We start from the raw sequence: 16322 nt of genomic DNA, 5'->3' as shown, positions 1-16322 counted from the left end.
AGAAAGCCAAATTTGGGCATTTTTAAGTGTTGGGAGTTTTTAAGTGTTTTTTAGGCCCATGAACACGACTCATTCAGCTTTGCTAAAGCACTTATTGAACATTTTAAAGGGTTTCATCTTTTGACTACGAAGGTTGAAGATTATGAAGAATGCAAGCACTTATTGAACATTTTAAAGGGTTTCATCTTTTGACTACGAAGGTTGAAGATTATGAAGAATGCGTTGCTCGCGATGGCTATACGTCGAAAGTTGGAGACGTATTGCAATGCGCTTTTGTTCAAAGATTCATAGAACCACCGTCAACATAGGATAACTTTGACAAATATAAACATCATCTGGTTTTTAAATAAAAAAATAAAAACATATTTTTAACTTATCATATCTTGATTTTTTTAAAAATTGACATATTTATGTTTAGAAACATGACTCTTGAACTGAAAATACAAATTAATATCAACAATAAATTGTAGATTTGTTGAATTAGTTAGACACATATATATCGCAGAAATAATCTTGCAATTTGGATTTCCTATATACATTCTACCGTGAAGTCTAATATAATTTGCAGATTTATTGCGTCTCTTTATACTATTGATCGATCTTCTGTTTTACTGCTTTAATTTTATAGTTGGAGACATGTTAAATCAATGATCAAAACCTTAATTTACATATTTTTTATCTAATAAATATTATCTAGTTAGAATTTTCAGCAAAAAATCTAGACATTTTTTTTTTATTTCAAAGTTTCTATTAGTTTTTTTCAGGAGCAAAGTTTCTATTAGTTTAGAAAGAATTTTTGAAACTTTTAATTTTTTTATAGACTCGTATTTCACAGTATATTTTTAAAATTAATTGACTGTAAATTTACAAACTATTAGAGAGTTTCGTTATTTTTCCAGCACTATAAAAGTGTACAAACTATTAGGGAGTTTCGTTACTTAATTTTCCAGCACTATAAAAGTGTAATGTAAATACATAAGCTTAGTTCATTCCGAAATTAAAATTCCCAAGTATCATGAAATGATGCGCCGAATATATAAATTATTAAGAAGGATTACATTTTTTTTTTGTTTTTAATTTTTTGGATGAATATTCATACTCAATATATGACGTCTGGTATAGCATTACGAGACCGTAAAATTAACCATTTTTAATTAATTGTGGACATTATAATGAGAAAGACAAGGGCTGGGCCGTGCTTTGAATATAATTACCTATGTAAAAAATAATCCCCGCCCAAAATCATCCTTATTATTGGGTTGGGCATCACCCATACAAATTATATACTCTCTCCGTCCACAAAGAGTGTGTGGTGGAGTGGAAGGGCACGAATTTTAATAAAAAAAAATTGAAAGATGAGATTTTGATGTTAAAGGATAGTATTGGACCCATCAAATTGTAAAAGTAAAGGGCGAGTATTATGTAAATATTGAGTGTGAATGTAGTTTAAAGTATAAAGTAGATTTCTAAAAAAGAAAAACATATAATTTTTGTGGACGGATGAAAATAATAATAAACACACAATTTTTGTAGACGGAGGAAGTACTAGTTACGATTATAAAATTTTTGAATTTTACATTATATTTCAAATTAGAGCTAGAATTTTTTTATGATTTAATAAAGTATTACAATCATAAAAGTGCGTACTCTTATAAATTTGGACACATCTCTAATATTCTTATCTATTTTGAATTTTAAGAAGTGGTTCAAATGAAAATATGTACTCCCTCTGTCCTTATAAAAAATATTCATTTTTAAATGACACGAGTTTTAATAAAATAGTTGAATGTGTTGTGAATGGAGTAAGGCCCCCATTATATTGTGAGTGAAAAGCTTACCAAAAATAGACTGGATACATTTTATGAAGACAGACGAAAATGACAAATTAAATATTTTTTATGAGGACAAATGGAGTATTTAACGTATAAAACAACAATTTTCAATTATAGTTCGTGAAAATATACAATGGATTCATGACTTTATACGATAAGTGTGGTTTGTATAATAATTACTCTTTTCTTAATCATAATGTTTGTATATGTATGAGGAGGTTCAAATGAAAATTGATAACGTGAGAATCATTTTATGCTATTCGATCACTAATATCTGAGGTGAATGCATCACCTTAATTAATAAATGAATTCAATATCTGAGTTCGAATTTTATGAGTGACGATTTTTTTTTCGTGTGCACAATTAAATTCACAGTGAATATAATAAATTTATATGAGGTAGTATTCACATTTCTCACGATAAAATGTAGTTTTCACAATAATCAACTTATGTATTTATTTTTAACAAAAATAAGAGTGTGAATTGTTATGTATCTAACTTTCTTTATTAAATGAAATTTGTACATGTGTCACATGTACCATTACTAGTGCTGTAAAAGTACTTAATTCTTATATTTATGCGATTCAGCCTTTTTTTTATAACTAAAATGTAAATACAAATTTTTATTTCTAAGATAACTCAATGTCATATACTTATCATTTTTTTGGTCCCAACAGATTAAAAGTGTGTAGATGAATGACTTCCTTGTAACAAGAAATTTCTATTTCTGTTTTCGTGCGTGTGTTTAAATTATTACTAAGGTTCCATCCTCCCTCCAAACAACAACACTAAATCTTGCAACTAATTACAACTAATGCATATAAAACTCCTGCAAACAGTAAAAGGGCAAAAATCAAGAAATTAAGTTGTTGTCGTACGATACAAGTTTGTTGTAATAGAGGCGTTGTTAGTTATGTGGTTTAATTAGGGCTCATGTTTTGAGGCAGTTTAGCCCAAGCACCAAATTGTTCACAATGATTACCAATAAATTTGGGTGAATGGGACAAAAGAAGAAACTTTTTATTGATTGTGATTAGTTAATGATGAACATTATTAATTGTTTCATTAGTTGTGGGTTTACAAACCCGATAAAAAATTTTATTTCATTTTTTTTTTTGGAGTTATAGATGAGTAGAATTTAAATTGATGATAGAAGATAGACTTCTAAAGCGGAGTAATATTTTGTTCATCTTTAAATCTTATTTCACTATAATATGTGATCATATATGTACGCAGTGTTTTGTAACAATATTGTTTTATTATGTATTATTGACAAAAATAGTAAATTCCTTGATTAAAAAAATAGATATTATAATTATAAGGTAGAAAGGAGGAGAGGGAGTTTATCTGCCTTGGGCCCTTGAATAACCAATTTGATCATATCATTAGTTAAGTTCAAATAATACCAGTGGTTGCACCAAATCCTCACTATGGTTGGACTAGGTTTGGTTTTTTTGTTGACCCAAACCAAGTCCCACCCCACCCCACCCCACCCCAGCCTTAGATTTTTGTTCTATTTTTCAACTCTCATGTGCAATATAAAAGGCAAGTCTTGCAGCATCTTAGTATAACCCGAGAAACATACAAAGGATCGGAAAACAAACAAAAGTAAAAATGTGTTCCTTCAATCTTATTACCACCATGCAATTCACATGCAAAATTGCAATCTTTCTTGCAACAATTCTGTGTCTCTCTCTAGCAAATGCAGAGACTCATCACCACCAATTTGTTGTACGCATATATGCTTCCAATTAATAACCTGCAGGATCATTACATACGTGTATTGTGTTGATGTCTCTCTTAATTTGTAGGTTCAATCAACACCAGTGAAGAGGCTGTGCAAAACTCACAATATAATCACGGTCAACGGGCAGTTCCCGGGCCCCACTCTGGAGGCGAGAGACGGCGACACCCTCGTCGTCAAAGTCATCAACACTGCTCGTTACAACGTTACCATTCACTGGTAATGGCGACCTTTTTTTCACTCACAAATACATGTCATCTCTTCGCTTCTCACCCTTTCCCTTGTCTATTAGGCACGGGATTCGGCAGATGCGAACGCCTTGGGCTGATGGGCCCGAGTATGTGACTCAGTGCCCGATTCAGCCCGGGGCCAGCTACACCTACCGATTCACCATTGAGAATCAAGATGGAACTCTGTGGTGGCACGCACATAGCAAATGGCTTAGAGCCACAGTCTATGGAGCCCTCATTATTTACCCCAAACTAGGTGTTCCCTACCCTTTCCCCAAGCCTAACAAAGAGCTACCTATACTACTTGGTGAGATACAAAAACAATAAAGTTTCTATACAAATTTGTCACTAATAATAGTTAACATCATGCATCTTCCTCAATAGGAGAATGGTGGGATAGAGACATCATCAGTGTCCTACGGCAGGCGATTTTCACCGGCGCGGCGCCCAACGTCTCCGATGCATACACCATCAACGGCCAGCCAGGAGACCAATACAGATGCTCATCCAAAGGTACTTTACCTCAAACACATATTAACAATTCTTGCATTGATGAATCATATATTGAATTAGCTCCATTTCATCAAATCTTTGCTTTTTCTCATTTTTAGAAACTACTAAATTCTACGTCAAATCCGGGGAGACACTACTCCTGAGAGTCATCAATGCCGCACTCAATCAAGAACTCTTCTTGACCGTCGCCAACCACATGCTGACCGTGGTCGGAAACGACGCCGTTTACAACAAACCATTCTCCACCAGAGTCATCATGGTCGGCCCGGGCCAGACCACCAACGTCCTGCTCACCGCCGACCAGCCCGCCGGCCGCTACTACATGGCGGCGCGTGCCTACCACAGCGCGCAGAACGCGGCGTTCGACAACACCACCACAACCGCCATCCTCGAGTACACCAAGGGCGCAACCTCGCGGCCGCTGCTGCCGGCGCTTCCACGGTACAACGACACGAACACGGTGACCGCGTACACGAGCCGGCTGCGGAGCCTGGCGCCGGAGAAGAACAAGGTCCCAACTCACATCGACGAGAAGCTCTTCTTCACGGTGGGGTTAGGGCTGGTGAACTGCACCCCGGGCCCCCGGTGCCAGGGGCCGAACAACACGCGCTTCGCGGCCAGCATGAACAACGTGTCGTTCGTGCTGCCGCGGAGAAACTCACTCCTGCAGGCCTACTACAGCGGGAACGCGCAGGGCGTGTACACGGTGGACTTCCCGGGCGTGCCCCCGGTGGCGTTCGACTACACGGGCAACGTGAGCCGGGGGCTGTGGCAGCCTCGGCGCGGGACGAAGCTGTACAGGCTCAAGTACGGGTCGAGGGTGCAGATCGTGTTGCAGGACACGGCCATCGTGTCGACGGAGGACCACCCCGTGCACCTCCACGGCTACCACTTCCACGTGGTGGGGCAGGGGTTCGGCAACTTCAACCCGAGCAGAGACGCGGCGGGTTTCAACCTCGTGGATCCGCCCGTGCGCAACACCATCAACGTACCCGTCGGTGGCTGGGCCGTCATCCGCTTCGTCGCCGACAATCCGGGTGAGTGCGTGTTTTGAGAGGTATATATGATTTATGTATCATGTATGTATATTCTGTTAATCCGGTCGGTTGGTTTGCAGGAGTTTGGCTGATGCATTGCCACATCGACTCCCATCTCTCGTGGGGATTCGCGATGGCGTTCGTGGTGGAGAACGGAAAGGGGAAGTTGCAGTCGGTTGAGGCGCCGCCGCCTGATCTACCGCCGTGTTAGGATCAGTATTTTCGAGAAATTAGTCGTTATTTGTTGTTGATGATTCTATTGTGTGCATTTATTTCATTCATACAAGTGTTGAGGAAATGTATCTCCATTTGATAGTGTATTAATTATTGTTGTTTCCGGATGCATTATATTTTTATGTATACATCATTAATGTATACTATAATTGATCCATTCTTTAAATTAAAGAAGCGATCCATTAGTAGTACTTGTAAAAGAAGCGATCCGATCCATTAATATATATATTGATGTGTGTTCGCAATTATTTTCACCACGCCGCAAGTATACGGTGTAGTTGCAATATAAGGGAAGCAAGGTCGTATCCCACAAGGATTGGTGAATTCAAACTTCTAAATACCATTAATAAGTTGTTTTCAATCTATTTAGACAACCAAAGATGAAGAGATATTGAAGGTTAAATCAAAGTTAAATTAAAGCAAGCAAACTAAATAACAAAAATATAAACTTAGTTAATAAATTGGGGAATGACTCAAAGGAAAGTTATCCTAGGGACTAGATTTCGATGGATCGTAATGAACTTCAATTTAAATCAATATAAATCTTGTTATGACTTACTTATCTAGGGCGATCTCCCCACTAGTTTTAGCCCCCTCCCGGACGACTAAAACAGTAGATTACGGGTCATAATTGCCGTCCCCGGTCAATTTCTAACCTATAACTCCCAATAGCACAAAAGATCAAAAAGCCCTCACCCACCTCTCAACCTCCCGGTTTATTGAGATGATATGTATCAAACTCCTAATCTATTGTAATTATCCTCTCCCGATTCAAATCACAAATTAGAAATGCACAAAAGGTGGCCAACCAATCATACAAGAGATAAATCTAGGACTTGAAAAGATAACAATAAGCACAATCAAGATATATATTGAACAAAGAAATCAATCCATTACAAATCCATCTAATCTAATCCCTAAGATAAGAGATTTTAGCCAAGCATATTCATAATAAAAGCAAATCTCAAGTCATAAGAAAACATAAATAAAGATATAGAGAGATAGAGATTCATAGACAAATCCTATAATCTTGATCTTCAATCATGTAGTCTTGATGAGCTCATTTCCAAGTCTTCCCCTTCTTTATTTGATTTTGGTGTTGTTTTTGTGTGTGGAAGAGAGAAAAAATGGTAGAGAATGGAGGCTAGGGTTTGGAATTGGAGAGTTGGGGAAGATGAAGTGGGTGTGTTTGAGGTTGGGGAAGATGAATAATGTGAGGAAAAGGGGGAGAAAGGGGTTTAAGGGGTGAAAAACCCGACTGGGGCCCACTTGGGGAGGCTCCGCCCTTTTCCCGCGGTCCTGGCCCGCGCCCGCGGCCGGCAAACGTGGGGGAGAGTCAGGGGACCCGCGGTCCCACCCCGCGGCCGCGGGTGGTGACCGCGGGTGTCTCCTGAGTCGGGTGCAGCTGACCCGCGGTCCCACCCCGCGGCCGCGGGTGGTGACCGCGGGCTACTGGGCGTATTGCGCAGGCTGCTCGTTTTGCTCCGTTCTCCCTCGTCCGGACTCGGATTTGGTCGCCGTTTGCGCTCACGGATTCCTCTCGAGACGTACTTCAATCTCATATCTTCAAAATCCTCCAATTAATCATTTATGGTTCCTGAAATTACTCCAAAACTACACCAAGATATCAAATCTTCATAAAACTAAATATTCGGGCACAAACAAGCATTCACAAGCAAAACATGAAGGGAAATGACAACAAAACATGTGGAATTGAGGTACGAAAACCATGTTTGTCAATGTGTTCTTTAAATCTCTCTCATACAAAATTCCACGTGGCCAATTAGCAAGAATTTAGTACATGCTTTAGCTTAATTTGATTTGGCGTTGATATTAAAAGTTTGATTTAGCGATCCTAACTTTTTGCATTTAATTATTGCCAATTACTAGAGTCTGCTAAAATAAATTGCTCGCGAATCGCGATTATATTTGGTTGTTGACAATTAAAACTTTTAGATGATGGCCTTCAAAAATATTCAAATAATTAGAAGTTTTACACTTTTGTACGAGATGTACCATTCAAACATTCACTCCAATCTTGTAGACTGTAGTGCTTATCCTCTGGCCTGCTTATGTAGAAGGAACTCGATACAATCTTTATTATAATGAAGTTAATTTTTCTTTTTGAGAAAATTAATAAAAAGAATTGTTATCCAAAAATAAAAATATAGATCACTGAAAGATCATATCCTACAATATAAAAAAGAAAATAATGAATCGGGATAAGATAAAACGGAATTAGGGTTTAACTAATATAAGTATACATTGACAGGCCTCCGATTTGTATGCCGGCGCCGGAAATGGACCGCCGGAATCCTGAGTCGGAGTTTCGGCGGCAGATTGCATTGCCGCACTAATCCATCTCCTTGGCTGATGCTACCACCCACCTTTGGTGTACACTCTATTTTCTTTATCCTCCAAAACTCATGAATTCCACTTTCTTTTATCCATATTACTTACTCGATTGCTACCTATACGATACAAATCATATCTGGTTAATTTGTTCTTCAACTCAAAAAACGAAAAAAAGAAAATGAGGAAAACTATTCCTTGTTTTTCACTTAATACCGACCTGAAAAATAAAAGAAAAGTTTTAATTAAAGAAAAATAAGGAGATGGGAGAAATGGGTTTATTTATTTATTCAAGGGTATCTTACTCAAATTATTTAATACTATTATTTTCTTCCAAGACATGTTCATTCTTCAAATATAATTGATGTATAGCACAATATTATATATATATATATATATATATATATATAACGATTTAATGATTTGATGAAAAATATATTTGAGCCGCTGTGAGAAAAAAAAAATGTCTTTGATTAATATTTATAATATCCATCGGAAGCTGACTGTGAGTTATTTCATGATTGCATATTTTTGTCTTGTCATTGTCTTTCTTTTTTTGTTTTAGTTTTTTTCTTTAAAAAAAAAAACCAGTTTAGTAATGTACACTGGATGATGGTATTGTGATTTCCAGAAGAAAAATGGCCTTGTTAATGGAAAATGACTAGATTGTGAAAATGGCCCCTTTAAAATAATAAAAATGAAAATTATTCATTAAGATATTTTTTAAAAAATTAATCACATTTACCATTTATCCTTCATATAAAAAATTTAAAAATTATTTCACTGAACACAACCAAGACTATTCTTAGTTGTGAATTTTAATTTTAAAATAAGATGCTATAGTGACTAAAATGAAAGCTACTAAATATAATTACTCGGTCCTGTTAGTTGCACAAAATGTGTAGTTGTTTAAAGGGTCGTCTAACGAATTAAGCCGAGGTGCCATGATTCTAAATAAATAACAGAATAGTTAACTAGTACTCCGTCCGTCCACGAATTAAAGCCCCACTTGCACTTAAATTTTTGTCCACCAATTAAAGCCCTATTGTGCTTTATGTATCTTTTTACTCTTCTTCTTTTCCTATATTTACTACCCTTTGCCACTAATGGACCCACCTTACAATAACTTTATCATTTTTATATTCTATATTTATTACACTTTATCACTAGTGGACCCACCACACAACACCTTTAACACTTTAGTCAACTACTTTATCACTTTAGTCAACTACCCTTATATTTCATCTACAACACCTTTTTTAGCTTTCTTAGTCTCCGTGCCCACCCTCAAACGGGGCTTTAATTCGTGGACGGAGGGAGTAATTTTTTTGTGGTGCAATAGGCTAAACCTATTTCTTTCTTCAAATTAATAATGTCGAAGATATTTAATTTGGTCATATGTTAGGTACGTTACTTTATTAGTAAATGTAAGTTATTTTTTTTAGAATAAATGTCAATAAGTTATTATTATTATTATTATTATTAATATTATTATTATTATTATTATTTGCATGTAAATGTCAATAAGTTATTGATGCCTAACAAATCATTGTTTTCCTTCAAAAAATACAATTATTACATTTATGAAATAAATTACTTAAATAAATTCATAAAGTTGTTTATAAAGTAAGCAAAGCACGGTTGCACCAAATCCTCAATATAGTAGGTTTATTGCCTTAGTTGACTCAAACTGCTCAAAAACTTTAGCTCTACTTTTCTCAACTATAATTCGCAGTATAAATGGCAACGTCTGCATCAATCCCAATATCATCAAACAAAACAAACAAATTAAAGAGCATTACACAAAGATAAATCCCCTTCCACCATGCAACGCAAAATTCATTTTCTTGCCAATTTTGTTGCTCTAATCCTCTCTCTCACTCTTGCAAATGCCGAGACTCATCACCATCAATTTGTCGTACGTCTCCAAAGAACATCTCCACGTTACATATTTTTACACGTCCATCATTTTTGGAACTGATTAGTGATGCACGCGTGTTTTCAGGTTCAGACAACTCCGGTGAAGCGGCTGTGCAGAACTCGCAACATAATCACTGTCAACGGCCAGTTTCCGGGGCCCACTTTGGAGGTCAGAGACGGCGACGCCCTCGTCATCAAAGTCATCAACGCTGCTCGTTACAACGTCACCATTCACTGGTAATGGCGACCTTTTTTTCACTTCACCAATACATGTCATCTCTTCGCTTCTCACCCTTTCCCTTGTCTCTTAGGCACGGGATTCGGCAGATGCGAACGCCTTGGGCTGACGGGCCTGAGTACGTGACCCAGTGCCCGATTCAGCCCGGGGCCAGCTACACCTACCGATTCACCATCGAGAATCAGGAAGGAACCTTGTGGTGGCATGCTCACAGCAGATGGCTTAGAGCTACAGTCTATGGAGCCCTCATTATTCACCCCAAACTCGGTGTTCCCTACCCTTTCCCCAACCCTAACACACAGATTCCTATACTTCTTGGTATGAAAAAATAGCAAACATGCACTATTTGTACAAATCAATCCCTTATAACATGATTTCATTTTCCTCCACAGGAGAATGGTGGGATAGAGACATCATCAGTGTGCAACGACAGGCGATTTTCACGGGCGCGGCGCCCAACGTCTCCGATGCATACACCATCAATGGCCAGCCGGGAGACCTCTACAGATGCTCAACCAAAGGTTACCTAAAACATTTCAACCAATTCTTGCCTTGATCGATCATATACTTGTTCATCAAAATTTTTGGTTTTTCTCAACACAGAAACTGCAAAATTTTCTGTCAAATCCGGGGAGACGCTTCTCTTGAGAATCATCAATGCTGCACTCAATCAAGAACTCTTCTTCACTGTTGCCAACCACATGCTAACCGTGGTCGGGAACGACGCCGCCTACAACCGGCCCTTCGCCACCAGAGTGGTCATGATCGGACCAGGGCAGACCACCAATGTTCTGCTCACTGCCGATCAGCCAGCCGGCCGTTATTACATGGCGGCACGTGCATACGCCACAGCTCAAAACGCAGCGTTTGACAACACAACTACCACTGCAGTCTTGGAGTATGACTCTGCTCCTCGCCCTTCCACAACTGGGAAGCAAAGACCTTTGCTGCCTGCACTTCCAAGATTCAACGATACAAATACAGCAACTGCATATACTAGCCAGCTCAGAAGCCTGCCATCCAAGAACACCAAAGTCCCAACTCAAATCGATGAGAAGCTCTTCTTCACAGTCGGATTAGGCCTGGTCAACTGCACCCCCGGCCCCCGGTGCCAGGGGCCGAACAACACGCGCTTCGCTGCCAGCATGAACAATGTCTCGTTCGTGCTTCCGCGTAGCACCTCGCTTTTACAAGCCTACTACCAAAATATACCGGGCGTTTTCACCACAGATTTTCCACCTGTTCCTCCTGTTGCATTCGACTACACAGGCAACGTGAGCCGGGGGCTGTGGCAGCCGCAGCGCGGGACTAAGCTGTACAAGCTCAAGTATGGCTCAAATGTGCAAATAGTGCTGCAAGACACTGCCATTGTCTCAACCGAGGACCATCCCCTGCATCTCCATGGCTACCATTTCTATGTTGTTGGCCAGGGTTTTGGCAACTTCAACCCCAGCAGAGACACTGCAAGATTCAACCTTGTTGATCCACCTATTCGCAACACCATCAACGTGCCCGTTGGAGGCTGGACCGTGATTCGTTTTGTTGCAGACAATCCAGGTAAATGCAGCTCATATACATGCAACTTACCACATCTACGTAGTTTCTGTTGCATCCTAATTCGGCTGGTTTTGCTGCAGGGGTTTGGCTGATGCACTGTCACATAGACTCCCATCTCAGATGGGGCTTGGCCATGTCATTCTTGGTCGAAAATGGACCGGGGAAGATGCAGTCTGTTGAGGCTCCTCCACCTGATCTCCCTCCTTGTTAGGCAAAATTACGCGATTCCTATAATGTGTTGATGTAGAATTTGCATGAATCTTCAAGTTTCTTCCACTCTCATTCAATGTCTATATTTATTTTGTTGACAGAAGCAAGTCAAGAATTTGTTAAGGTAGTTTGTAAAGACATAGAGAAATGGCATGCTTACCTTCACCGTTTCCGTTCCAAATCTTGTTCAGATACAGTTGAATCATCTTGATGTTTCTAGTAAGTCGAGTCAATACAAAATAAAAAAAAGGACTACCAAAATATGTTACAAAACAATTTACAGTAAAATGTAAGTAAAGAATACTAGCAAACAAGTAATTTAGTGAACTTTTCTTGTCACAAGTGCAGTCTGAAGGTCTGGAATTTGTATTACAAAGAAAATGACATCTATTTACAGCTTCCCTGAACTAAGAAGTAGAGCAAAACTTCACATATTTACTACTCAAGTTGTGTCTAAGCAGTGATTTCCTAAGGCCTAACACTGCAATTAACGGTTATATATGCATTACCTTATTCCAATATTCGTTTAACAAGAATCTTCCAACTAGACTACCTGAATTCCTTTTCTGGCCTCTTAAGATTTGTTGTTGCACCACTAAAACTGAAGCGCTACTGCTAAAATCAGCAGAGGCAATGTACTCTCCTACAACTCCGAGCTCACTGATTTCAGTCCAATTTGATAGTCCTTGTAAGAGAACAGGATTTACATGGTTTCTTCCCACGATCCAAAGATCATAGCACTCATCATTCATTGCATGAATAACAGCCATAGTTTCCTCTCCGTTCTTCACCACTGCCTCCCGATAGACTACACGCTCGTTAGCTTCGTTTTTCACCCAAAACGATGTCACTAATTGATCATCAAGCTTCTTTTCCATCTCGATATCACCCTCATTTTCATGTGAAAGAAACCTGACGACAGTGAGTGATGTATCCGGACATCCAGCAGCACGGTCTGCATAAGAAAGCGCCTCTCTAGAATCCGCTCCACCCAAGAATAGAAGGATAAAGTGATGCATTGAGCTTCTCAAACCAGAAACAAGATTTGGGTACTCCTTCTTGCTCACTAGAACTCCTACCGAGCAAGGCGCATGTTTCAACACGTTAGAACTCAGGGATTGAGAGGCTGACTTCCTAGCCGGCGTCCCTGCCATGTTATCCATTATTCTCTGTGGAATTGGTACTATGATCAAACAAGCTTGCTTAGAAAGAGCTAGCTCACAGATGTCTTGATGCATGCTTCTCTTAGGGGTGATTGCTGTATATGAAAGTATCCTTACGTAATCACCTCTAGCCTCAGCAAAAATCTTTAGAGCATTATGTAACGAACTGAATCTGCATCCTTCAGCTCCCTTATCTTCTTCAGTTTCATGGTCAATGAACACCGGGTTGGCACGACCAACGAGCTCAATTAGGCGTAAAGCATGAACAGAGATAGGAGTGCTAGCAGTTGGATTAAAGAGCTCAAGTAATTTCATTAGTCCATACAAATTCTCTTCCTCATCGATACATGCTACAATATGGAGCTCATTGTTAGGAGCGGTGTGTTGAATTGTGCGTCTCGTGTTCAGCATATAAGGCCTCGTAGGATCATGGAGTATGCTGATCAAGGGCGCAGCTACAGCAGTCACAGAAACTGTCAACAGGACCAGCAATGTGAATTCCGGTACTCCCACCATCTGCATATGCCACAAGAGAGATCGTATGCATCATGAGAGAGAGGGGGAGGGAGCAAATTTGCACCAAAAATTGATAAGTGATAACACCATATTAAAGACAGGAAGTTACCTTAAAATCTACCCAATGGATAAACAACAAAAACTCTATTTCACCCCTCAAGCTCATTATCAGGCTGAGAGTGAGGCTATCTCTAATGGTCATGTCTAAGAAACGGGCAGCAATGAGAGTGAAAACCATTTTCATGATGTATCCGGTTAAAACCACATAAAGCAGCGGCTGCAAATGATACCAATGGCCGCTCATGGATGATAGATCCGTAATCATGCCTACATACATATACGAGAATGGCATGAAAATGTTGGTAATAATGGTCTCACTTTTCTCCACAAGAATGGCTCCTAATGGAGGGCCATCTGGCACGGCCAACCCAAGCCACAACGGCCCGTTGGCAACAGCAAGGCCCAACATGTCAGCAACAAAAGCAACAACAAAAACACCCAACAACAAGGCAATCACATAAACTTGATCCACCGGCTTCCCTACAGGGGTTGTCCGGATAATCCATATCATGAACTGTCTTACACCACCAAATATAGATGCTAGAACCACAGTCAACGAGACAATGTACCACAAAGCAGCTATAGGCTTCCCTTCGCCTTGCTTGGAGGCCTCGAATATAACCACACCGTTCATTCCTATCACATCACCGATTACTGCAATGGATAGGGCCACCCTCCCAATTTCAGAGCTAAGTAAGTTGAGCTCCTTCATGATTGGATAAAGAACAGGGAAAGCCGTCATTGCCAGAGACGAGGTTATCCCCCAAATCGAAGAAGCCTTCACCATCTTCGTATCCATAGACTTCCTCCAAGAAAATGCAACAGCTATGCTACAACAGAGTGGCCCCATCACCCCGACTAGCGCAATGTACCAATGCTTTTTGTCCGCTTTCCTTACTGCAAATATGTCCATTTTCACACCAGATATGAAGAGAAAATACATGAATCCTATTAGCCCCATATTCTGGATCACATAAAACGCATTATCAGGGAACATATACATACGAAACTTCTCGCTACGGCATAACACAGATGGCCCAAGTATAATGCCACCCTACACATCAATCACAAGAAAAACAACATATATTAAAAAAAAAACGATTCAATAGCTCACACAAACATTTCTACAAACAATAATCTGCAACCAATAAAACACAAAATGAATGCCAGAATTAACTCACGATGATCTCCGAGATAACTTTAGGCTGCCCGAAGGGCTTGAGGAGAAGCCGGACGACGCGAGAAACACATATGAGAAACGTCAACTCCAACAGAACAAGGGGAAAAGATGATTTTAATGGATTTTGGCCAAAGAAAACGCCGAAGAGATTATCGTTAAATTTCTTCCGACATATAAAAAGTCCGTTCTCCATCGACATTTTGAAGGTTTCTTGCCTTTTACAATTCTTCCATAGATTTACAGTAAAGGAATTTCTTTTACTGCACAATGAGGATTGAGGGGGATCATGCATGGACGTTGCAAGAAACTAATTAACGGTCTGCCGTAACTTCAGTTTTGTTGTTTGGAAAAGCTGCAAATGTCACCTTTCGTTTATGCTCAAGTGTAAATATGTGTGTATAATTTGACACTTGATCAATATATATATAAATTATGTGTATGACATGAAATGATTATTAATTATGTGAAATATAAATATATTAAGTATTATAAAGAGGCCAAATACAAAGTACTAAAAAATAAGAAAACACAGCAAAGATATTACTATGATTTTGTGGTTTAATTTAAATGCATGATGTATTTTTTTTTTTAAACGGTAAATGCATGATGTAATTAGTGTTATTATACATACGACATTCATAAAACTAGAACTAGGGAGTTATAATTGGTTACAAAATGTCACAATATCATTGATCTTTACGTAAATTTTTTAACATATTTTTACTAGAAGTCAATATTTTTACATGTGCATTATTAAATGAGCATCTTAATTTTCATCCGTACGTAACTCTATACTCCAGCTGCAAAATAGAGAGCGATTGGAGGGCATTATCTCATATACTCTAGTTTAGAATAAAATTGTAGTCCTTCTGTAATACTATTCCATTTGGTATAGTTTTTTTTATACCTTTATTTAAAAGAAAAAGATTCCAATGTAAAGTGTGTGTGGTCATATTTATTATAATGAAAATTAATTATTCAAAAAAAAAAATAGATCAAATCAAATGAGATAATCCAAAAAAAAAAATATAGGTAGAATCAAATGGAAAGAGAAATATTACCTCCGTCCACATAAAATTAATGATTATTATATTAGTATTTATAATGATAATTAATTATATTGTGAGTGGAAAATAAGGCTCATCATATCATAAATAGTTTTCAAAAATGGAAAAAAACAAATTTTTGCAGACATCTCAAAATGACAAAAATGAATTATTTTTTGTAGAGAGACTGAGTAGAATATACTTTCCAATTACATATGCAAACCAAAAAGTAAATTTAATTACAAGCATAAAGGTACTTTAATGAAGCCGCGCCACTGTGTGAGACTAGTCTCAGTGTCTCACCATGCGGTCACCTTAATTATTTGATAGTAATATAAGTATAATTTCAATAATGAACTAATATATTGTAATCGTATATTTACTATAAATTCTAGCTAATTTATATCCCAAATATTCTTAAATTGGTCTTAATTAATCAAGTTAAACATATTTAAAATGCCAATTAACCAGCCGGTAGAGTATTTATTAG

At 38.4% G+C, this 16322-nt stretch overlaps 3 protein-coding genes across 7 annotated transcripts; 2 read left to right on the top strand and 1 right to left on the bottom strand.

Moving 5' to 3' along the window:
• The first annotated feature begins 3405 nt into the window (after positions 1-3405).
• LOC130992061 (laccase-3-like) lies at positions 3406-5827 on the top strand. Its single transcript, XM_057916533.1, has 6 exons — positions 3406-3563; positions 3644-3795; positions 3869-4113; positions 4191-4319; positions 4418-5356; positions 5437-5827. Exons 1-6 carry the CDS (start codon positions 3447-3449, stop codon positions 5565-5567), a joined length of 1713 nt encoding a protein of 570 aa, XP_057772516.1. The 5' UTR covers positions 3406-3446; the 3' UTR covers positions 5568-5827.
• A 3783-nt stretch (positions 5828-9610) lies between these two features.
• LOC130992059 (laccase-3-like) lies at positions 9611-12048 on the top strand. The gene is made up of 6 exons (XM_057916532.1): positions 9611-9860; positions 9948-10099; positions 10174-10418; positions 10493-10621; positions 10704-11657; positions 11738-12048. Exons 1-6 carry the CDS (start codon positions 9768-9770, stop codon positions 11866-11868), a joined length of 1704 nt encoding a protein of 567 aa, XP_057772515.1. The 5' UTR covers positions 9611-9767; the 3' UTR covers positions 11869-12048.
• A 137-nt stretch (positions 12049-12185) lies between these two features.
• Positions 12186-15211, bottom strand: LOC130992058 (cation/H(+) antiporter 24). 5 transcript variants are annotated; one of them, XM_057916528.1, is made up of 4 exons: positions 14788-15211; positions 13656-14660; positions 13090-13546; positions 12186-13014 (listed from the first exon to the last, which is right to left on the bottom strand). In XM_057916528.1, the coding sequence occupies exons 1-4, from the start codon at positions 15076-15078 to the stop codon at positions 12362-12364; spliced, it is 2406 nt and encodes an 801-aa protein (XP_057772511.1). In that variant the 5' UTR covers positions 15079-15211; the 3' UTR covers positions 12186-12361. The 5 variants fall into 5 exon arrangements, with proteins under 5 accessions (XP_057772511.1, XP_057772513.1, XP_057772510.1 ...); XM_057916530.1 differs by having other exon boundaries at positions 12186-13546; positions 13656-14503; positions 14612-14660; XM_057916527.1 differs by having other exon boundaries at positions 12186-13546.
• Positions 15212-16322: the final 1111 nt, after the last annotated feature.

The sequence above is a fragment of the Salvia miltiorrhiza genome, chromosome 7 (assembly GCF_028751815.1).
Source record: "Salvia miltiorrhiza cultivar Shanhuang (shh) chromosome 7, IMPLAD_Smil_shh, whole genome shotgun sequence".
NCBI lineage: Eukaryota > Viridiplantae > Streptophyta > Magnoliopsida > Lamiales > Lamiaceae > Salvia > Salvia miltiorrhiza.
The sequence above is the reverse complement of the archived record's forward strand: the minus strand, read 5'-3'. Positions and strand labels throughout refer to the sequence as shown.